The sequence below is a fragment of the Myotis myotis genome, unplaced genomic scaffold, assembly GCF_014108235.1.
Source record: "Myotis myotis isolate mMyoMyo1 unplaced genomic scaffold, mMyoMyo1.p scaffold_m19_p_2, whole genome shotgun sequence".
Classification (NCBI taxonomy): Eukaryota; Metazoa; Chordata; class Mammalia; order Chiroptera; family Vespertilionidae; genus Myotis; species Myotis myotis.
Window position 1 is genome coordinate 177,419,705 of NW_023416324.1, and position 22,642 is coordinate 177,442,346.

Genomic DNA, 22,642 nt, shown 5'->3' on the forward strand with positions numbered 1-22,642 from the left:
TATGACTTTAATTCTCCGTAACTTTGTCTTCCTCCTGGTACTCCAACATTAGGGATTTTTATCTCTCTTCCTACTCACAATCATCTGGTTCAGGAACCATATTTCTCAGAACAGAACTTTTCACATGTCTTTTTCATCTTTGCATACATACGCAAATATGAAAGATTCCAAGGCATCTTTATAAAATAGTCCCTTAATCTGTTCATTCAAACGTGTCATCAAAGTATCTTAGAATGTTCTCCCAGAAGAAAGAGCATCATGTAGTAAAAACCCAAGAATGTCATAAATCATGTGTAAATTGGGGGTAAGGGAGGAGAGATGGTGAGACCAAAAAGAGTTAGCTAGGTAGGGGTGGGACTATAGCAGGAGGAAGTGAAACCAGGAACCCAGCTAGGCAAAGATATTAGAACACCCCAATTGGGGTGGGAAGGAAGGATGAGTGCAAGCAAGCGCACCAGAGGCATTACCTTTAAAATGTATGGCTATCGCAAAGACTGCATGCAGATAACCAATCACAAGGCTGTGGGGCAAGCATATATACAAAAGAGTGAGCACTCCCTTCCCTTCTCCCCTGGTGCGGTGCACAATGGATACCTAACATTCTTGTTGCAGGGGAGCACGTCCCCTGAGCCCACATGGCTTGTGGCCATGTGGCCTTCCACACATGGACTATTAGAGACTTTAATTAGCTTGGATACTAAACTACTCCCACTGTAACATGGAAGGAAGTTCTGGACACTGGCCTGCTCCTAGAACCCTAGCTGCACCTTTTCCAGGACTGGCTTCTCCCAATAAACTTTGGTTCCATTAATCGTTTTTGTCCTTGATTTCATTTTTTTTTTTTTGGGGGGGGGGGTGGTGAGACAAGAACTGGGACTCAAAATACTCGCATTTTTGGTTTCAAAGGGAACAGAAATCCGTAAGTAGTTAAGCACTATTTTAAGAAATTATTTTTCAAATGCAATCTAGCCTGAAATAAATTTATTTTTAAATATTCAGTAAGGTGGCAAGTTAACCAATAATCAGCTTTCTAGATAAAAATAACAAGCAGCTGGAAAATAAAGGACAAAAAATATTCTAACAGCATTAAAAACAAAACTGTAGAAATGCCCTCAAAAACAAAAAAGTGCATAATGTGCAGAAATCTTTGAAACTTGACTAATAAATGTTTAGGAAAATGTAAACCACATCATTCTTATAGAGCAGTGGTTCTCAACCTTCCTAATGCCGCGACCTTTTAATACAGTTCCTCATGTTGCAGTGACCCCAACCATAAAATTATTTTCGTTGCTACTTCATAACTGTAATTTTGCTACTGTTATGAATCGTAATGTAAATATCTGATATGCAGGATTGTATTTTCATTGTTCGTGACCCACAGGTTGAGAACCAGTTATAGAGGGTCTTGATATTACAAAAATTTCAATATATCCCTAAATGGAATCCCATTAAAATACTAAGGGAGTATATGATTCTGTTGGAGAATGGGTCATTCCTAATAAAATTACACCAAAACAAGAAAGTATTCAAAAAGGAAACTTTTAAATGGGAGTAGGAGTTAACTAGAATACACTACCTCTATCCAAACATTAAAGTTCATTTTAAAGCTACAATAATCGAGACAAAAAAGACACAGATTCCAAAAAATAGGTTTAACTCAACTAGAAAGCTAAAAACAGAAGAAAATGGATTTCTTCACCAAAAATCAATGGATGAATGTTTCAAACTTTTTAAAAATCAATAAAGATTTTAGGAGAAAGTCCAAGACAAGTACCCAAAAACAACAACAACAAACAGAGCCACAAACAAAAAGTTTGATAAACTTATATTACTAAAGGCTAAAATATGATTAAGCAAACAGTATCACAAAGAAAGAAAAGGAGAGTGAAACAACAATTAAAATCCCAATTTATAGTATTATTTGCTGATTTAGTAAGAACAAGCTGAAATAAGCTGATAAGAGAAGAATGGGTATTAATTATGTAAATGGGCAGGGCAAGTCACAAAAAAGTTGTAATTTTAGACATGTATAAAATCCTCTTTAAAGTATTACAAATTTACAATTTGTTTTGAACTTTGCTTTTCTCTTCCCACTTTATATCTTGTAGATCCTTTCTCATTAGAACATAAAAATCGACTTCATATTTTAAACATTTGCATAGGGTTTATGGCAATTTTGGGGTGGGAGCTTAAATGGCCTGTGGTACAAGGAACACAGCTGTATCGGCTTAACATAAGAATACATTTTTGAAGTTACAGAACACCACAACTGAAAAACAGGTTTTTCAACTTGGTAGGTACTCATGTGGAAGAAAATCTTATTGGTTAAACAGAAAGCAAGATGGAATTCTTATAGGAATTCAAAAATTGAGATACACAGTCAAAAATAAGAAGGGGTGAATTATGGACCCTGGCAATGACTCTGAAGATGGACAAAATTTCTCTTATACACCTTTCAGTTCCCTCACATTAGAGAAAAGAAGTTGAAACCATACACATATACATAGCCCAAAGTTTCTATTATAATTACTAAATTTAAAACCTCTTCTGCCAAGCCAGTATAGCTCAGTGGTTGAGCATCTACCTATAAACCAGGAGGTCACAGTTCGATTCCCAGTCGGGCACATGCCCGGGTTGCCATCTCAGTCCTCAGTGTGGGGCGTGCAGGAGGCAGCAGATCAATGATTCTCTCTCATCATTGATGTTTCTATCTCTCTCTCTCCTCCCTTCCTCTCTGAAATCAATCAAAAATACTTAAAACAAAACAAAACAAAACACCCTATTTTTCGGTCTGGAGCAATCAGATGATAAAATGCTTTTGCTAATTCGTATTTTTAAACTCCAAAAGGTTAAGTCTGGTAGCAATACTAATGTGAAGAAATAAGGCACCTTTTCCTAAAAGCCTATTTAAGCCAAAGTTCCAGAACAAAATCTAGTTCACAACTAAAGAGGCAGCTCTGTTGTCCAAAACATAAATGTAAGTTAAAATAAAATTTTAATGTTTAAAGTATGAATCAATTTATCAGAGATTGCTTGTTGAGGCTTAGAAACCTACAGAAAAGCATGAATCCCTCTGGAACATCCCTACTAACTTCATTAAGAACATATCATCCTAGTCTAGAAAAATTCCTTTGACTGGAAAGTAATTATCATTTAAAATCCGCCCATTACTTTAGATTTTTTAAAAATCCACTGACTTCTTAATATTGTAATTCACTTCAACCCTAAACTTACATTCCTTATAAGGAAACAGAAACTTTAAAACATTACTACTCAGGAAACTACTAACAGAAACTAGAGAGCATGAATTCTTAATGGTTGAGCGGAAGCCCAGATCCATAACTCTTAAACTCTTTCTCAGGATTACTGTTGTGAAATTTAGAGACTTTATTTTTCCATTTATTTGACACAACAGTGAAGTAACCACATTTTTTATGCCTTCTCCAAATATTAGTTGATGGCTTAATTACGGAAGCAAAGGTGATTAAATATTGTAATCTATAAACAAATTAATTAGAATAAATTCTCTATATATATCAGGTCCTATATAGGGCCTATCTGACTGGGTTAAGTCTCCATTTTTCCCAACTACATTAGGTAAAGTTTACTGTTGTGGATAAATGTGATTATAAAGCGTGACTCATGAAAAATGAAAAGTTTAATAGCGTAATTTATGCAAAATTTGCCTCAGGTTTTTGTTTTCCAAGAATGGCCACAATGGATTTATTACTTGTTACCCTTTGATCAATTATCAGTTTACTTAATGATTCATCCTCTGACCACAGTCTGCCTTCTCGGCCATCAATACTAATGATTTAATATCTCTGAAATCGGAATGCTTCTTACAATGATAGATGGCATCTTAGAATAGCTGATAACCATATGGCAGTCAGAATATAAATATAAGTGTTACTGTTTAAGTATGCTCAAAGCCCTGGCCAGGAGTTCAATTGGTTAGAGCATTGTACTGATAATATACCAAGATTTCAGGTTTGTTTCCTGGTCAGGGCACATACAAGAATCAACTAATGAATAGATAAATAAGTAGAAAAACAAATCAATGTTTCTCTCTCTCCCCCTTCCTCTTTCTCTAAAATCAATTTTTTAAAAAGTACTAGTATGCTCAAACTTGGTTTGCTTGCAATTTTCTTTGACACTTGACAACACCTTGACATTTCATTCAGCAAACCAATGAAGGACCATTCTAGGAAAGACTGCCGTTTCTTACCAGAAGAAGGCTGTTCTGCTGACACCTTCTGATAAAATCAAGAAAGCACCAGCACTAAATGTTGCAGAGTGGGTGAAAACTCTTGGGAGAAAATCCTGGAGATTAATTGAGGAAAGCTCTTTTAAAGTTTGCTTGCAACATCAATGCTCTCCATGGCACTGAAGAAGATATTGTAAGAAGAAATGCAATCACCTGTGAAGGTGTTTTAACCAAATTGAATTTAATTTAAATGTAATGCTTATGTTTTCATTTTATGTATGCAAGATGTTTGAAGATGACCTTTCCATAAGTATATAAAAAAATTCTAAAAGATAAAGAAAACTACCTCTCAGGTTAGTTGACAATATTTCCACTTAATGCCTCTTACACCTGATACCATTTTCAATACAGTGAAATTGTATGGATCTTCCACTAACTTCCCAAATGGAAAAATAACCTAGTACTTGGAATCTAAACCCAACTTCCAACTAGAGGCATCTCTACCTTTGGCTTACTTCTACACCTCCAATCAACATGCCAACAGTCAGAATCATCTGTTGTCCTACTTTGCACTCTATACACATATGATCCAATTTACAGGATTAAAAAGAGAAAACTGAATACAACACAAGTCTCTAAGAGCCCGATCGTTAAAGCATTCATTGTCCAAAATAAATTAACTTCTCTCCCATGCATATAGAATGGCACTAGCTATACACCATCTTTGAAAAACTGAGAAGAGTGTGTTTTTTAATTCAGATGAGAAACTCTATTAGGTTGAGAAAACTAACTTGGGGGCTTCTCAGATATAAGTGGTCATCATAACCTAAGCAATCTACATATATAAAAGCTTAAGGGATGAGCTGACCAGCCGGTAGCTATGACGCACACTGACCATCAGGGGGCAGATGCTCAACACAGGAGCAGAAATCACAGGCAGGCATGGAAACATGGAACAGACTGATGAATCTCGGAGGGAAGGGAAGAGGGGGGAGGACAGGAAGAGATTAACCAAAGATCTTATATGCATACCATAAACCCAGTGCATGCGGTGGGGTCCCCGGGCCTGGCCTGCGGGGATCAGGCCAAAACCGGCTCTCCAACATCCCCCGGATTGCGAGAGGGCGCAGGCTAGACCAGTGCACAAATCCTAGTTTTATATGAGTCTCAATTTGCAAACAGTTGAAGTATCTTAAACTAAGGTATTCCCAGGCACTCAAAGGTATGCTAGAAGTATTTAAAGTTATCCCTCCTCTCCCGAACCCTCAATAAATACCATGGTAAATCTTCCTGGAGCTTTTATGTCACACAATTTAAATAATTTATAATAAAGCAATGTGTTTCTGAACTATGTATACAGTTAACATATATATATATAAAAAACTCATCAACAGGGAAAGGGGAAAAAATCTCTTATTAAAGACACAATAGTATAGTGGGGTTTCACTATTAAGACGGGGCTCAAATCCACTATTTATATGGTAGGTAAAACAAAAGAGGGCCCAGGACAGTAAGATAAGGAAAAATAAGACTCCTAACTCGCTTATTTGCCCAAAAGCAAGTCACAATGTCCCACTTCAGGGACGCTATGGTCTTCCCAGAGCACCTAAGAGACTTTTTGGGGCAATTCTCAGCAGATTCTATAAACCCTGAATGAGACCCAGCTTTCTTGGAGTTGGACATCCTCCTACCATCCCAATCCTAGAATTGAGGAAGACTTGGCTAAAGAGAGCAAATACCAATTCCCCCACATCTCCCCATTCCCCATTAATACATGGTGCTAATACAACTGCCTATAAATATTCAAAAGTAAGTCTTGATGTAGTAAATATAAAATGGATGAATGAAACACTATAAGAAAACCTAAGGAATGTTATGTATAATCTGAACATAGGATGTCTTAACCAGGACTGGAAACCCTAAAGCCTTAACAGGGAAAAAATAGTTCAGTATATAAAAAAAAATTAAAAGTTCTCTATGGCCAGGGATACCAGAATGTCAACAGATAATAGATGTGGAGGAGAACTCTTACAATAAATAACTCTTAAGCAATCCCAAAAAGGGACAAATGACATCCCAATAGGCAAATGGGCAAATGACAGGCAACTTATGGAAAAGTAAATCCAAGTGGCCAACAAATATTAAAATTCTGCAAGTCAAAGTTCCAATGAGATAATCCTTTACATCCAACACAGGCAAAAATTAAAGATTATAAAACCCATTCCTGGTAAGATGTAAAGAAAAGCACTGACAGTCATTGATGGAAGAAAAAGGAAGTGTTAAGCCTTTTTGGAAATTTAATCTGTTAACATTAGAGTTAAAAACAAAAACAAGTTCCCTTCTACAAGCTATCCCATTTTGAAATCTACCCAATGGAAACAGGTATGTGGAGTAGCAAAAAAATGAGAACCAAGTATCTACTACCTGGAGAATGACTGAATTTCATGGTAATTCTTCCTGTGAAGAATTACATAACCATTAAAACATAATTACATTCCAAGTAAAAAGAGCCAAGATGTAGATTATCTTTTTTTTATAGACTATGGAAAAAACATACATGAGTATCTGAATGTGTATCTATACACCATTCTACTGAGTATGTAGGCAAATCAGGTATGATGTATACTTGGCTATAAATGGATTACCTAAAATAAAATGGGGAAGAAAGGATATCAATGGTGAAAGGAAGCCAAGAGGAGGGAAAAAATTACAATAAAGCACCCAGCTGGTGTGGCTCAGTGGTTGTGTCAATCCATGAACCAGGAGGTCAAGGTTTGATTCCTCCTGGTCAGGGCACATGCCCGGGTTTTGGGCTCTATCCCCAGTAGGTGTGGGCAGGAGGCAGCTGATCAATGATTCTTTCTCATCACTGTTGTTTCTATCCCTGTCTCCCTCTCCCTTCCTCTCTCTGAAATTTTTTTTAAAAAAAGCACACATATTTTTTAAAATTACAATAAAGCAATATACTTAAGCATGTGTAAAATTATACATATGTACATGTATGTATAAATATATCTTAAGCCAGCATTTTTTCCTTACAGCATATATATACATTACTACTCCCCACACCTTTTTAAATATTTCCATCTCTAGGACCTCAAATCTACTTTCAAACTAACAAACTTTTATGTTTACACTTAAAAGATCTAAGCTGTAATTTGATTCCAATAACAAGCATGAACATTCAAGACTGCTGCTGCAATTAAAAAAAAAGTCTTAACTTCACCAGGTAACTGATTCAAACTCCCATGTTTATGTCTAATTTCTCTCTTCTCTAGATTATATCTGTACTAGAGGCCCGTTGCATGAATTCGCATGGGTGGGGTCCCTCAGCGTGGCCTGCGGGGATTAGGCCGAAACCGGCAGTCCAACGCCGCCTGCCACTCCTGCCTGCCTGCCGCTCCAGCTCATCCCAGCCCCACTGTGCCCACCGCAGGCTCACGCCCTGTCAGTCCTAATCGGAAGAGGCCGGCATCACCAGAGCAGCACTGGCCAGCTGTGACACAATCGGCCCTCTGGGCAGGCGGTGGGACGCCCTCGCGGCCCGGGATCCAGATCCATCCCACTGACTTCACGCCAGCTGTCCACGCCTTGTCGGGAGCCACCTCGCGGCCGATTTTAAATGGTTTCTTCCTTGCAGAGTATCTAGGGAGGGGAAGTGGCCATGGCGCCCGAGGCCGACTTCCAGGAGGCTGGCAGAGCTGTAGGGATCGTGCAGGCGGTGCCAGTCCATCAGTGCCTGGCCCGTTCCCTGGAGAATGGATCTGCAGGACTACCGAGGGAGTGAGTGGCTGCCACCGGGCTGGTGGACTGCTGGGCCGGGCAGTCAGCGGCACTCCCACTGTAGGAGTGCACTGACCACCAGGGGGCAGCTCCTGCATCCAGCGTCCACCTCCTGGTGGTGTGTGCCACAGCGACTGGTTGACCAGTCCTTTGGTCGCTTAAGCTTTTATATATGTAGATATGGTCTAATTTGTATAGAAAACACCTTCTGCAGTTAACCGTGCCATTGAGTATGCTTTCCTGATTCGCCATGACATCTACAATGATGCAGTCAAAAAGGACACTGGCGTTTGTTTCTCAGGTGCCATGTGCACTGGCTGCCTTGACCTAGTTCATACATATGAGAATAAGCACCTTCCACCTGTCAGGAAGACTGTGGGTGTTCCCTCAATATACTTTCAATTGTTTGACTGGATATGATTAAAAGTACATGTATTTTGGGGTGTTTCTGTAGGTGTTTCATAAAAATATTTTATTAACTGTTCTCTCAGCTTTTACAGTCTACCAAATATTGTTTTTCATTCCCTGGGAAAACATGTTAAAATGTCCTGTTACAATTATGGATTTTCAAATAAACTTTGCAAATCTCTTTTAAAAAAAAAAGTAGCTTCAAACAATACACTAAAGACAAACTAATCTACAAACAGATATTTTAAATCAATGTACACATCCCACAAATAAAAAAATCTGCAAATTTACTAATCACATTATACATTACATAAATTATTACATCATTACGGAATAAGTTATATTAACACATTTTGTACTGCATAGAAATCTCTAAGACACGCCAGGGACCACACGTTTCTGGGCAAACTGCATGTTATTTAAATCATCATAATGCACTTTAGGTGTTGTTTTTCAATAATTATAACATTTTTATTTACAGAAACAATTAAACAATTAAAGTTCCTAGTACTTTTTTAACGTATGGTACTGCGTAAAACATTTTCCTCTATGAAGAGGGACCAAACAAAATATACATAAGTATCTAGATTCGCTCCTTTTTCCATGGGCGTGAAAAACGAGAACACTCGTAAGCGGTCCTTAACAGATGGCGCGCGAAACACGAGAAAACTCCTGAGCGGTACAAAATGTGTTAAGGAAAAAAGTTACTCAAGGTAAGCCTTCAGCATTCTTTAGTATTGAACATTTAAGTGTTCTAAATAAAATGACAATGAAGGTATGAAAATTTCATAAGAATGCTTAAGTACCTACTAATGCTTGCATACCAGTAATGTTCTTTGCTTGTTAATTTCACAAGTTTGTAAAATCCAACAGTTCACCTTAAAATGGAATGACTTAGTGGTTCCAAATGGCCACCCAAAACTATTATGACTTTTCTATTGCAAAGAGTTGAAGTTCCCAATAGTTCTTTCCATACGCATAAAGTTCTGTTACAATAGCTGAACTTAACAAGAATTAATATATAACCCCTAAAAAAAAGCCAATTTAGGTTGTTTGAATCAAAATTTAAAATGAAGTTTTGTATACATGCAATGTTATAATGTTTAAGTCTAACAATATATCAGAGTCCAAAAGCCAAGAATAACTGATTCATTTGTTCTTTCAATATGTATTGAAGACTTACTACTAAGTACACACATCAAGTTACTGAAAAACCTGAGACTTGAAAATAACCTGAAAAACTATAAAACTAAACAGTTATAACATGGGAAAGGAAGGAAAGTTTTAATATGACTAATTATCCTGAAGAAATCTTGCCAGGGGAATGCATGTTCCTTTGCCAACAATATCTATAAACTCCATTAGTTATTATTGGGAGAGACTCATCCTCCAAAAAAACTAAACAAAGGGTGTTGAAGCTATAGTATGAGAGACAAAACGGTTGGTATTTAACTCAGATTTAATGTTGGTTCAATTTTTGCCATTCTTTTGGCCTCTTTAAAATAATAAAAGTATTGTTATACATCTAAATATACATGCTCAGAGTAACAAAGTAATGCCTAGTATTGCTTTTGTTTTGCTTGAGCTGTTTTTGTGGTTTTTTTTGAAGATTTGGTCCTAGAAAATTTAATAACCACCACAACAGTTTTACTATTTGCTAAAGATCTGCCAAAGAATCTTCTAAACATAGTTAATAATATTGCAATATCTATGTATGGTGTCAGATGAGCATTAGATTTATCAGGGTTATCACTTCAGAAGGTATATAAACGTCTAAATAATATAGCACACCTGAAACTAATATAATATGGTACATCTACTGTAATTGGAAATAAAACTTTTGTTTAAAAAGCTCTGGTACCCTAAAAGAAATATGCTATGTGGCATGATTACCACCAAGAAATGTCACATTATTTTAAAAAGTTTCATACTACACATGCATATATAAAACTAGAGGCCCGGTGCATGAAATTCGTGCACGGGTGCAGTCCCTAGGCCTGGCTGGCGATTGAAGCGTGAGCGTCTGGAGTGGAAAGGCAGGTCCCAGCTGATCTCTGGGCCCTGGGCAGCACCTGGGCTCCCAGTCCCCCACACACCCCCTTCTGCCTGAGTCACGGAGCCCAAGTCCCCACGTGGAGATGTGGTGAGTGCAGCCCGACACAGTATGGGCCTCTGGGCCGCCCAGTGGCGCTGCACAGAGAGGGCAACACACTCTCCCCCAGCCGGCCTCTCAGACCCATCCTTGTAAACCCATGGGGAGCCCGACTGGCTCCTGCAGTCCCCGCAGCTGTGGCCTGGCTCACCCAGAAGAGGCCACACAGGTGCGAGGCGGGCTCCTTGTGGGCACCTGAGTGCAGGGGCATCCCAGGGGAGGGTAGGAGGGAGAATGAGAGCGAGCTTGGCAGACACCCTGCATTCTCATCGCACCTCCGTCCCCATCCCCCCAACCCCCAGTGAGAGGTTGCAGCACATCACCAACGCCTGCCATGTTCCACACCACCCACTGGTGGTCAGTACCCGTCATAGCAAGCAGTAGAACTCCCGGTCTCCAGGTCGAATGACCACCCGAGGGGACAATTTGCATATTAGGCTTTTATTATATAGGATATTTCAAGTATTTTCCAAAATACCTTACACAATATAAAGCTAACAACTGAGGATGATATAAACACATCAAGTTATATCCAGTACAAATTATAATTTAAGCCGCATAATCCAGTTTTAAAATTGCTAGTAACCACATTAATATACAAACTGGTAAAAATTTTATAATTTAATTCAACATATCCAAAATATTTCAACATGTAATCACTACTTTAAAATTATGATATGTATGCTTTTTTTCATACTAAGTCTCTGGAATCTAGTATGGATTTTACAGCTAAAGAATACCTCAACTCAGAACTACAATGTTCGCTAATGACTGATTACTATAATTGTGTTGCATTCATTTTCCCTTATGCGCAGGCGCACCATTTCTCTCCACTAATACTAGCAGTGGACATTTTAGCAGCCAACTGCTACATTATTAGTCTTGTACTGACTTGTTTGGTGTGCGCCAACAGAAAATATTTTCCTTTCGAGAACAAGAAAAAGAGGTTTATTAGCGTTACGCTTATTAATTTGTGCAGTTATTCAGTGTCTGGTAAGTTAATGTTCAGAAAAAATAATTTTTATTAAAATGCTCTATTATTTTGTTAATGACTAGGGGCCCAGTGCACGAATTTGTGCCCTTGAAAGGAACTGTGGGCCACGAGGCTGTGGTGGGCACAGGGGCAGGTCTCGGCCCATCCTCTGCATCCCCGCCCGGCCCCTTCCGCCGTCCCCCAACCCCAGTCTCCTGTCTGCCGGCACTCTGTGGATATACTAAAAATAAATGAATTGTATAGTTTACATGGATGAATGTTACAGTATGTGAATTATCCTATATAATAAAAGCCTAATATGCTAAGTGTCTGGTTGTCCATTCAACCAATCAAAGCCCAATATGCTAATGACATGCTCAGGCTGTTCAACTGCTCGCTATGACGTGCACTGACCACCAGGGGGCAGATGCTCAGATCAGTACGTTAGCTTGCTGCTGAGGTCTGGCCAATAGGAACTGAGTGAGACAGGCCAGATACTCCCTGGAGCCCTCGAACATCCTTCCCCGGCCCCTATTGTGCACCGGTGGGGGTCCCTTGGCCTGGTCTGCACCCTCTCACAATCAGGGACCCCTTAGGGGAATGTCAGAGAGCTGGTTTCGGCCAGATCCTGCAGGCTAGGCCGAGGGATCCCACTGGTGCACAAATTCATGCATTGGACTTCTAGTATCTCAATAAAGCTCTTATATGTTTCCCACGCCCTGCACCCCGTCCGTCCCATAGTACATAGATTATATCGCCTCCAGGAGCCAGCTTGATCAGTGGGTGCGAGCAGCAGCTCCAGTGCTGGTAGCAGGTGCAAGCAGGGTGGCACTAGCAGCAGGTGCGAGTACCGGGAGCAAAGAATTTTCAGTAACCACCAGAGGCTTGCCTGGATGACAGTGACTGGCGCCCTGCTTGGTCTGGCACCCCCGCTCAACTGCTCCACCATCCTGCCGTGGCCAACGCCTGCCATGATCCGCACGTGCCCTGGTGGTCAGCGCACATCGTAACGACCAGTTGTTCGGGATTACTCATTTATTTCAGCCCTTTGTATTCAGCATGTCTCTATCAAAATAAATCTACGTTTGTATGAAAATTGAAGCTTTTGTTTTTTTGCAGCCCACATCAACTTAAACCTTATTTGGCCTGTGTTAGCCTTTGAGTCTGACATGCTTGTTGTAAAGAGATTTACAAAAAGAAAATGTTTTTATTGATTCCAGAGAGGAAGGAATAGGGAGAGATAGAAACATCAATAATGAGAATCATCAATCAGCTGCTTCCTGCATGCTCTCTGCTGGGGATTGAGCCCAAAACCTAGGCATGTGCTCTGACCAGGAATTGAACTGTGACCTCCTGGTACATATGTCAATGCTCAAATACTGAGCCACAGTGATGTGGCTAAAAAGTAAAATTTTTGTAAAGTGAAGACATAGCTCAAATCATTTTTTTAGGAATCCTCACAATTCAGTCCTCCTGACTTTCACTGTATTAATTAGTAGTAATTTATAATGAAAAATAATTTGACAAACCATATAATATTTGTACCCCCAAAATAAACATACTGTAGTGATGACAGACATCAGGCTCTCTAGAGTCTGAAAGATCAGTCTGAATCTTGAATCAGCCTCCTATTAATTTTATGGACCTACATTCATTTATAGCCTCAGTTTCCTTAATTGATAACATGATCTCCCCTTCATGGTGAATAAAAGGACTGAGATAAATTCATGCCAAGTACCTGCACCACCTGGTAGTGTGCATGCTCAATAAATAATAGGTGTTATTGTTGTTAGAGCTAGATGTGAACAGAACCTAGCAGATTCCACCACTCCTACAGTCTCATACTGCAAATGAAAAAAATCAAGGTCTCACAACCAGCCAGTACAAGAATTAAGGGTCAGACATGGAAGATAGAAGGCATATTGCTCTTCCCACTAAACAAACAAAAACAAAAAACACAACAAAAACTAGTTTGCTACATCTTTAACATTGTAGTAGAGAACTCACTTCTCAAGTTGTTATCCAGTCCCGTCTGCCCTGTATTCGTAACTGAAATGTAAGCTCACTACTCTAAAATTTCCTTTGAAGAACTAATACAGTGGGGCCTTGACTTACGAGTGTCCCCACTAACGAGTTTTTTGAGATACCAACTGTCTCCGGCCAATTTTTTGCATTGAGCTGACGGAGTAATTTGAGTTAACGAGCTCCTTCACGAGTTCGGTCTCTGAACGAATTAAACTAGTAAGTCCAGGCCCCACTGTATTATGCTCAACAAGGCAATTGGAAGTGAGAAGCCCTAGAGTTAAATCTCACTTCAGCAAGGTGTTACCTTGAACAAGTTAATCATGTCAATTTCCTAAAATGTAAAATGGGGATACCACATACCTCATGCAATCCTTGAAAGAAAATCAGGAAATACATGTACAAGTGACACAGAATATCTAGGCACTCATAGAAAACTATTACCTCACTCACAGAAGGCACACAAATATGCTGTTGGAAATATGCTGCTGCAAAAAATGAAAAATATGGGAAAAAGCATGCTTTCTGTAAGTAAATAAAGCCAAGGCCTTGGCAATACATCCTTAGCTAGTTTTATTAATTTTTTCAGAGTTTTCATAATCGTGCTGTTCTTATAAAAACAAAACTACAGGAAAAGTATTTAAATATAATTTTTAAAAATTGTTAATTGGCCTTTTCATTTAGTTGTCTTAGTTCTTTTACATTTTTATAATAATCACATTTTAAATATGTAAAACTAAAAATTATCTTTAAAATATCTGGAATTGTATGTTTTTAATTTAAGTGTCCCTAGTATTACTGACAGCCACCACTTTTTCATCAACAACTAATCTCCACAAAGGAGTCAACACTAAACTACACTAACTTTGCAGTCATTACACTCTCAGAATACAACTCCTTCACTATTACCCCATAGGTCATCATCATTAGTGATGCTAAACCTGTATATTTTGTTATCAAATTTCATTTTAATATTAAAATAAGCTAAGTTAATAAGATTTTGAAAATATTATACTTTAAAATTTGTTTTGTAGTCAACTACATAGTCAAAGAACTCACAAAGCTCTAAAAGTATTTAGTTCTATTTTCTATAGAGAAGGCCTAATATGTCATTCAACCATCTTAGAAATTATACATTTCCTTGGAACACCATGGAAACTTTCCTCTATATGAGCCAGAAATTGAGTGACTTTCAACTTATATTTAAAATTATATCCTGCCCATAGCTATCAATGTTATTACAAAGCTTATTATCAGGTACATCAGTTAAAAAGCATTTTAATGACCCCAAATAGGCACAAGGTTTTGGGGGGGCATGGGTAAAGGAAATGTTCTAAAATAAGATTGTGGTAATGGTTACACAACACTGTAAATACTCTAACAATCATAGATTGTAAATTCTAACTCACAGCTTTAAAAAAAAAAGGGGGGGTGGCATCTTAAATGGCTAGTAATATAAACCCTAAAATGCCATGCTCCAGGTAGAAAAGGTTATAAAAGCAAATTTCCATAAAAATGACATCTCCTATCAAGCACTTAATTAACATATCTCCCATCTGTTCCAATCCCCATATATTATAAGGCTGCAAACAAAGTATCAGGTCTTTATCTCTAACTATAGATCTACTGTTAATTTATAATAGCAAGACACAGCTCTGACAGGATAGCTCAGTTGCATAGGGCTTAGTGCATCCTCCAGATACCTCAAGATTTCGGGTTCCATCTCTGCTCAGGGCACATACAGGCAGCAACCAATGAATGAATAAATGAGTGGAATAACACATCGATGTTTCTCTCACTCCCTCAAAAAATAAAAAAGATACAGAACATGCTATTATTTGTGTATTTATTTTTTTGGGGGGGGGGGATATCCTAATTTTTGGTCAAATCTTCAGCTATTCACTGGTTCCAATTAATATGTGAAATGCAGTTTCAGTTCCTGGAGAAAACCTTTAATCAATGTTTACAGAGCAGTGCTTCAAGGCAGGATGATATTGCTACTAATCCCATGACTGAAATTCTTCACTGGCAATTCACATCTAATCTTCAACCAAAGATATTTTTTTCATTGATTTTCAGCCAGAGTGGAAGGGAGTGGGGGGGAGTTTGGGAGGGGAGGGATAGAGCAAGAGACATCAATTGGTTGCCTCTCACAAGAGCCCAGACAAGTCAGGGGATCAAACCCACAACCGAGGTACATGCCCTGGACCAGGAATCAAACAAAACCTTGATCCTTTGGACCTCAGGCCCATGCTCTAACCAACCAGGGCCACTGGCAATTCACATTTAGATCAAAGTGTGTGTCTGTGGGTATCCAGTGGTTCTCAACCTTCCTAATGCCGCGACCCTTTAATACAGTTCCTCATGTTGTGGTGACCCCCAACCATAAAATTATTTTCGTTGCTACTTCATAACTGTAATTTTGCTACTGTTATGAATCGTAATGTAAATATCTAATATGCTATATGTTTTCCAATGGTTGCGTCGCGACCCACAGGTTGAGAACCGCTGGTATAGACAGAAGGGGAGAAAAAGGAAAATCAATCACCTATACATTGAAAAACACAACTGGAAGAAAAAACACACCAAAATGTTAGCTGTTATTCTCAAGGCAATTTCTGATCGATTTCCTAAATTCTAACTAACCATGCATTATTTAAATTAGAAAAAAATTACTTTAAATTGCTGCTACACTAAATGAAAGAAGCCACACTCAAAATGCTATTAAGGTGTATGATTCTACAAATAGGACATTCTGAAAAATGCAAAACTATGGGAACAGAAAACAACCTAGGAGAGAAGTTGACTACAAAGGGGATGAAGGAAATTTATGGGATGGTGAAACTATTCTATCTCTTCATCATGGTGATGGTTACACAATTATGAGCATTTATCAAAGCTCATATAATTGTGTTTCTAAAAAGATGAATTTTAGTATATTCAAATTAATCTAAATTTACATAGTTAAAAATAAAAAAGTGCTTGTGTGTTAACCCAATTTTTTCCAAATAGGAAAAAAAAAAAAATATTGGGGCCCTGAGCTCTTTCAAACCCCTCATTTTACACAAAAGAAAACAGACCCAGAGAGGTCTGTTCAGGGTCCATTGCCAGATAATGGTAAGCTAAAGTACAAAAATAAGAACTCCCATTTATTTAACTTCAAATCCAGGACTTCCTTCCACTTCACCAGTCTCACTCTTCTAAGAGTTTTTTAGACCACTATTTCCACAAAATGTATGTACCAGTGGATTATGGCGAGAGTAAAATTCAAATGTTCAAATGCAATTATTTTAGTACATAAAAACGCGGCTTGGGGGTCCTTCCCAAACTTTACCAAAGAACCACTTCTTTGTTAGGTAACACCGAGTAACTGAGTCAAAGTCTAAGTAGAATCTAGCACATAGGTGGGTAGGGATCAACAACAGGTACCTTTAGAGTTCCAAAATAGGGAGATTTGACTTGATACTGAGAAGCCAAAGTAAGACTGTAAATAGTCTACTAAAACTTTCAATGATGATCATAAATGAGTTGTATAAAAAAGAAATGAAGGCTATCTTGTGTAGCAATCAACATAAAGTATACTTAGCCAAAAAGCAATGGCGTTCTACCATCTACATGCTGCACAAAAATTTAAGACAAAATAGTCCTTTTCAATATGACCAAGAAAAAAAAAAAAGCAGCATGCCTCCATTACACAAGAACTGTGTAATCAAACAGTGAGCAATTAAACTTTTCCATGGGTGAGGAAGTATTGCTGCAAAGCGTATGAACCTTATTTACCCTTGACAGAAAAAGTATGGTAAGCCCCTTTGTGCCTTGTGCCTGCACTCATTCAGAGGCAACCTCTAGGTTTCCTTAAAAACAGCAGTCAATGAAGTAGCTACTCAAATTTTACTCAGGTCCCTTTGTCTGGCACTAAAGTTTGTTTCTTTACTGACTGGTTTAAGGAAGAGAGGAAAACATCCCCTCGTCATTCCACTTATTCACGCATTCCTAGGTTGACTCTCGTGTTCCCGCACAGGCCCTGACCCAGGATGGAGCCGGCAACCTTGGCATGCTGGGAGGGCCCTCCACCCCACGGAGCGGCCCGGCCAGGGCCTGCCTGGCACCAAGGCTGACACCTAGCCTGCTGCTAGAACGAGTCTCGCGTTGAAATTTCTTCCCGTCACGCCGTTCCTACTTCGCTGATCACCTAAGGAGATTTAAAGTTGTCAAGAGCACAGGGAGGAGAGCCTTTAGACGCCAACAGTCTTACTGTGATTTCCCACTATGCTGTTTGCAGGTGACAGTGAACACCAAATCTACAGAGCTAATCCGTAAACCAGGAAAGGCAAGGGGGCGGGGGTGGGGGGGAGGGGAATCGCTGAAAATAGGAAATTTTGACCCCCAAAGAAAGTAAAACCCCGCGGGATACAAGGTTCGCTGAAACGAAAGGTGGCAAGCAGCAGCCCTGCGCGCGCACAATACTCCTGCACCAGGAGCAGGCAGGCCCCTCCATAAAAATAGCCAGGGCTCTCGAACATTTGAGCTGCCGGCTCCGGGAGGCTGACTGACAGGCGACAGCTGGGGAGACTCTATTGATCTCGGACCATCTCGGCGCTCCTGGGGGGGCAGGGGGGTGCGGGACGGCGGAGACCGTTACAATGGCAGAACCGCTCCGTGCGGGCTTGCTCCTCAGCTCCGCGGCCCCTGCTCGGTTCCCCTCCCATTCCTCTTCCCTTTTCCAGCCCTAATCTAATCCCACCGTAACCAGTCTCCTTCCTCCCAATGGAAACACACAAACAAAAAAACCCTCGTGGGGGGGAGGAGGGGGGAACCCCCACAAACTCAACACCTTCCAGGCCAACCCACTGGGGACTGCCGTCCAGAACAGGGTCACTTCCCTGCCCGCTTCCCTCGTCTGGCTCACACTGTAAATCACACCCCACAGCCGGGAAGTCTCTCGCCTTTTCTTCCTGACTAGAGGGGCGCAGGCGCCGCCCCATTCCCCAGGCCGCAAAGAAAAAAAAAAAAGAAAGAAAGAAAGAAAAAGGAAAAAAAGACTCGAACCCGCCACATTTCAAGGCATTCTAGTTCCCCCTCCTGGATCCTAACCCTCCAACCGAGCCCCCGCTCCTCCTCCGGACGCTCAAGTTTATTAGCCCCGCGCCCCGGACAAAGGTGAATTCCTCAGATTCCGCGACGCGCCCCCCGAGGGGTGGGGAGGGGTCGGCGCGGCGCTCCGGCTCGGCCGGTCCGCGGGGCGGGAGGGCGGCTGTGACCGCACAATCCCACCTCCTCCTCCTCCTCCTCCTCCTCCTCGGCGCCCCCGCCGCGCGGCGCTCGGGCCTGCTCCCTCCCCGGGGCTCCCGCCGCCCGCCCGCCCGCCCGGCCGCCCGGCCGCCCGGCAGCGGCTCGGCTCCCCCTCACGGCCGGCCGAGGCCCGCACTCGCACCCCAGAAAAAGGCCCGCGAGGAGGGAAACGCCGGACGGGCCCGACGTTTGTTTCAAAACATAACGGAGCCCGGACCCCGAGACCGTTAAACCGCGGGCGCAGGGGGGAGACGCCAGGAACCCAGCGGCCCCGGGCGTGTGTCCGGCCACCCGGGTCGACTCCAAACCTCACTCCCCGGGACCACCGAGCCTCCCCCACACCTGCCCCGGCCGCCGGGAGACCCGACCCGGCGGCAGAACGGTACCTTGTAGAAAGCCCCGTTGGAGCCGCGAACCTCCACCGTCAGCTCCGCCATGTTGGAACCGCAAAGGCCGCTGGGAAGAGGTTCTAGAAACTTTCCAACCAGCGGGGAGGCGGGGGAGGGGCGTGCAGGAGGCGGGGGGAGGGGCGGGGAAACAGGGCGGGGACCGGAACACCCCGCCCCACACCCCTGGGGTCTCGCCGCGCTGCCCCGACTCTCCGCGGGAGCGCCCTCCGCGCCTCACATCCCCCGCCCGCGGCTCTGCGCGCCGCCCACGCCGGCTTCCCTCCCGGAACAATCGCCGACCTTTGTTGACCCGCCCCTGTGTCCCCGCCCCCCGCTCCGGCGGGTCGCCCACCCCGCCGGTCCCGCCCTGCGGCCGCGGGGAGGCAGCTCCCCGGACGCCCCTCGCATCCGGATCCCGCCGCTGTCGGTCACCTGGCCCCCCAACTTCTGCAGGTGCTGGGAGCCTGGAGTCGACATGGGGGGCGCCACTTGCCCACTGACACAAACTTTCCAGGGGAGAAGAGAGCCTAAGAGTGTCCGTCCCATGTGCTCCACATTCTTTCGCCTATCTCTTAAAAAAAAATAAAAATGAAATAAAGTCGGCGGGAATAAAGTCAGAGTCCACCGCTCCGCACCTGGCGCAGTCGGGCCCAGCCCTCGCCCCCCGTGTGGGCACGTTGCTGGGTCACACTCCCTCTCCGCCCCCCTTCCGCGAGCACCACCTGCAGCGGCGCTTGGGGGAAGAGCATTGTTGGAAGCGGCCGGAACACCGTGCAGGGCGGGACCACGTGTGCCCCCGCGGCCAGGCTTTGGGGGCGTCCACACACAGGACCAGGCAGAACCCACTGGGAGGCTTGTCCACCAGAACCTACACCAGTCCTGTAAGCATCAGGATGCAGATACTTGGAATGTTTTAAGTTTAAAAACTCTTTCCCAAAACGAGATCTTTAGAAATAATACCAGGACTCTTTTATGTGTATATTGTATTGTCATTTTGACAGAAAATTTCTTTTTTAAAAAAAAAAGGGGGGGGGGGATGCTTTCCTGACCTTCTATAGCAGTGATGGTGAACCTTTTGAGCTCGGCGTGTCAGCATTTTGAAAAACCCTAACTTAACTCTGGTGCCATGTCACATATAGAAATTTTTTGATATTTGCAACTGTAGTAAAACAGAGACTTATATTTTTTATATTTATTTTATATATTTAAATGCCATTTAACAAAGAAAAATCAACCAAAAAAATGAGTTCGTGTGTCACCCCTGACACGCGTGTCATAGGTTCTCCATCACTGCTCTGTACTCTCAAGGAGATGCCCACTAGCCCAGTCTTTTTGGGGAGATAAGAGGGGTGTTCCTAAAGAAACATGTACCTGATATTTGGTCAGCACTTCTAATCTCCAAAAGTTCTGGAAGAAAATGGTGGCTGCAAAAGTGCTCACTATTGTATTGCTAGGTACAGAATGTTTTTAAAAATGTTGATCATGGTGAAGAAAGCAATCAAATTAAATACCATCCTATTATGATCCTTCAGAAGTATAATGTTCTAGTTTGCTTTTTTCCCCAACAGCCTTATTGAGATATAATTCACATACCATACTATAAATTCCAATAAGACTAAATTGGAGCAAGAGCACATCCTTGGGTAAGGATTAATAATAAAACTCTCAGGGAAACTGAAGCAATTGGTAGCATACAAATTCTGTTCAGTTTCTGTTCTCCTTGTAAGGTATATGTACTAGGTGTACCGGTTAATAATGCGGATTTTTTTCAATAGATGGAGTTATACGTGTGTTGATATATATATGCAATTTGATATGTATGTTATTTTGTTGTATTGACAACAAGCTTCAAAACTTCATATGTCAAATTTTCTGAAGGTGTTAACATCATACATATTTTTATGCTTAAAAATGTCAAATTTCATGCCAAAAAAAAGAGCATTTGCGGGAAGTTTTAATTCATGACTTTATTTTGAAGAAAAGTGCTGCTGAAAGTTATCATATACTTCGGGAAGCTTATGGTGAACATGCTCCATCTCAAGATACTTGTGAACGCTGGTTTAAATGCTTTAAAAGTGATGATTTAGATGTGAAAGACAAAGAACATCCAGGTCAATTTGAACCATACTTTGATCATAAAATGGGCCAGAATGGGCCAGAGGACACGGCAAAGTAATTTTGCTTCATGATAATGCACCATCACACACTTCAAAACCAGTTAAAGACACGTTAAAAGATCTTGCCTGGGAAGTATTAACCCACCCGCCGTATTCACCAGACCTTGCTCCTTCAGATTACCACTTGTTCCGATCGATGGCACATGCACTTTCTGAGCAGCACTTCAAAACGTATGAAGTGGAAAATTGGGTCTCTGAATGGTTTGCCTCAAAACCAGAAAAGTTCTATTGGGACAGTGTCCACAAATTACCTGAAAGATGGGGAAATGTGTAGCTAGCGATGGACATTACTTTGAATAAAGCACTTTTGATGTTTCCCTTGAAATTATCGTGTTCTCTTTGATTACAAAACGCGCATTGTTAAGCGGTACACCTAGTAACATTGGCAACATAGCCCTTTCCATACATTATCAGTTGTAGGCGGCTGGAACGGCACTAGGTGTTAGACGGGTGGGGTTGGTCTGGATCTGGGCTCAGCAACCTCGGTACTTGGGTTCTGGCTAGGAAAGAATTCAGAGTCAAGACCCAAACTATAAGAGAGCATTTATTTGGTAAATCACAGAACTAGAAGAATTAATTCCTAGAAGAAATGGGCTTAGGAAACCAGTTATAGAAATAAAGGGCCCTTGGAGCTTGGGAGTGAGGAATGTAATGGTAAAGGCGGCGGGGAGGGGGTGGGGGGGTGGCGCATGTGGTGGTGTAGGCGGGAAAGGGAATCTTAAAAGGACAGGGAAAGGCACAGGCACAGACCTGCTCCCAGGAGGGAGAGCGCCCTGGGTTCTCTGTCCTAAGGGTTTTAAGCAGGGGTGGGCAAACTTTTTGACTCGAGGGCCACAGTGGGTTCTTAAACTGGACCCGAGGGCCGGAACAAAAGCATGGATGGAGTGTTTGTGTGAACTAATATAAATTCAAAGTAAACATCATTACATAAAAGGGTACGTCTTTTTTTTTTTTTTAGTTTTATTCATTTCAAACGGGCCGGATCCGGCCCGCGGGCCGTAGTTTGCCCACGGCTGGTTTTAAGAATGGAGATTTTAGGGGAGGTCTCAGGGGAAGCTTTATTTTTATTATTTTTTTATTTTTATTGATGTCAGAGAGGAAGGGAGAGAGAGAGAAGCATCAATGATGAGAGAGAATCATTGATCAGCTGCCTCCTGCACGCCCCCTATTGGGGATTGAGCCCACAACCTAGGCCTATGCCTTTGACAGGAATCTAACCCGGGACCCTTCAGTCCTCAG

The 22,642-nt window shown here is 41.6% G+C and overlaps 1 protein-coding gene across 7 annotated transcripts in view; it reads right to left on the reverse strand.

The window, feature by feature from the left end:
• The window catches only part of FXR1 (FMR1 autosomal homolog 1), a 66,134-nt gene extending 46,780 nt beyond the window's left edge, over positions 1-19,354 (reverse strand). For 2 of the 7 annotated variants that reach the window (XM_036351988.1, XM_036351986.1), the window contains exon 1: positions 19,224-19,354. In XM_036351988.1, the coding sequence (XP_036207881.1) occupies positions 19,224-19,274 (51 nt within the window). In that variant the 5' untranslated portion in view covers positions 19,275-19,354. The remainder of the gene's footprint in view (positions 1-19,223) is intronic. The other 5 variants (XM_036351985.1, XM_036351981.1, XM_036351987.1 and 2 more) reach the window with 3 other exon arrangements.
• Positions 19,355-22,642: the final 3,288 nt, after the last annotated feature.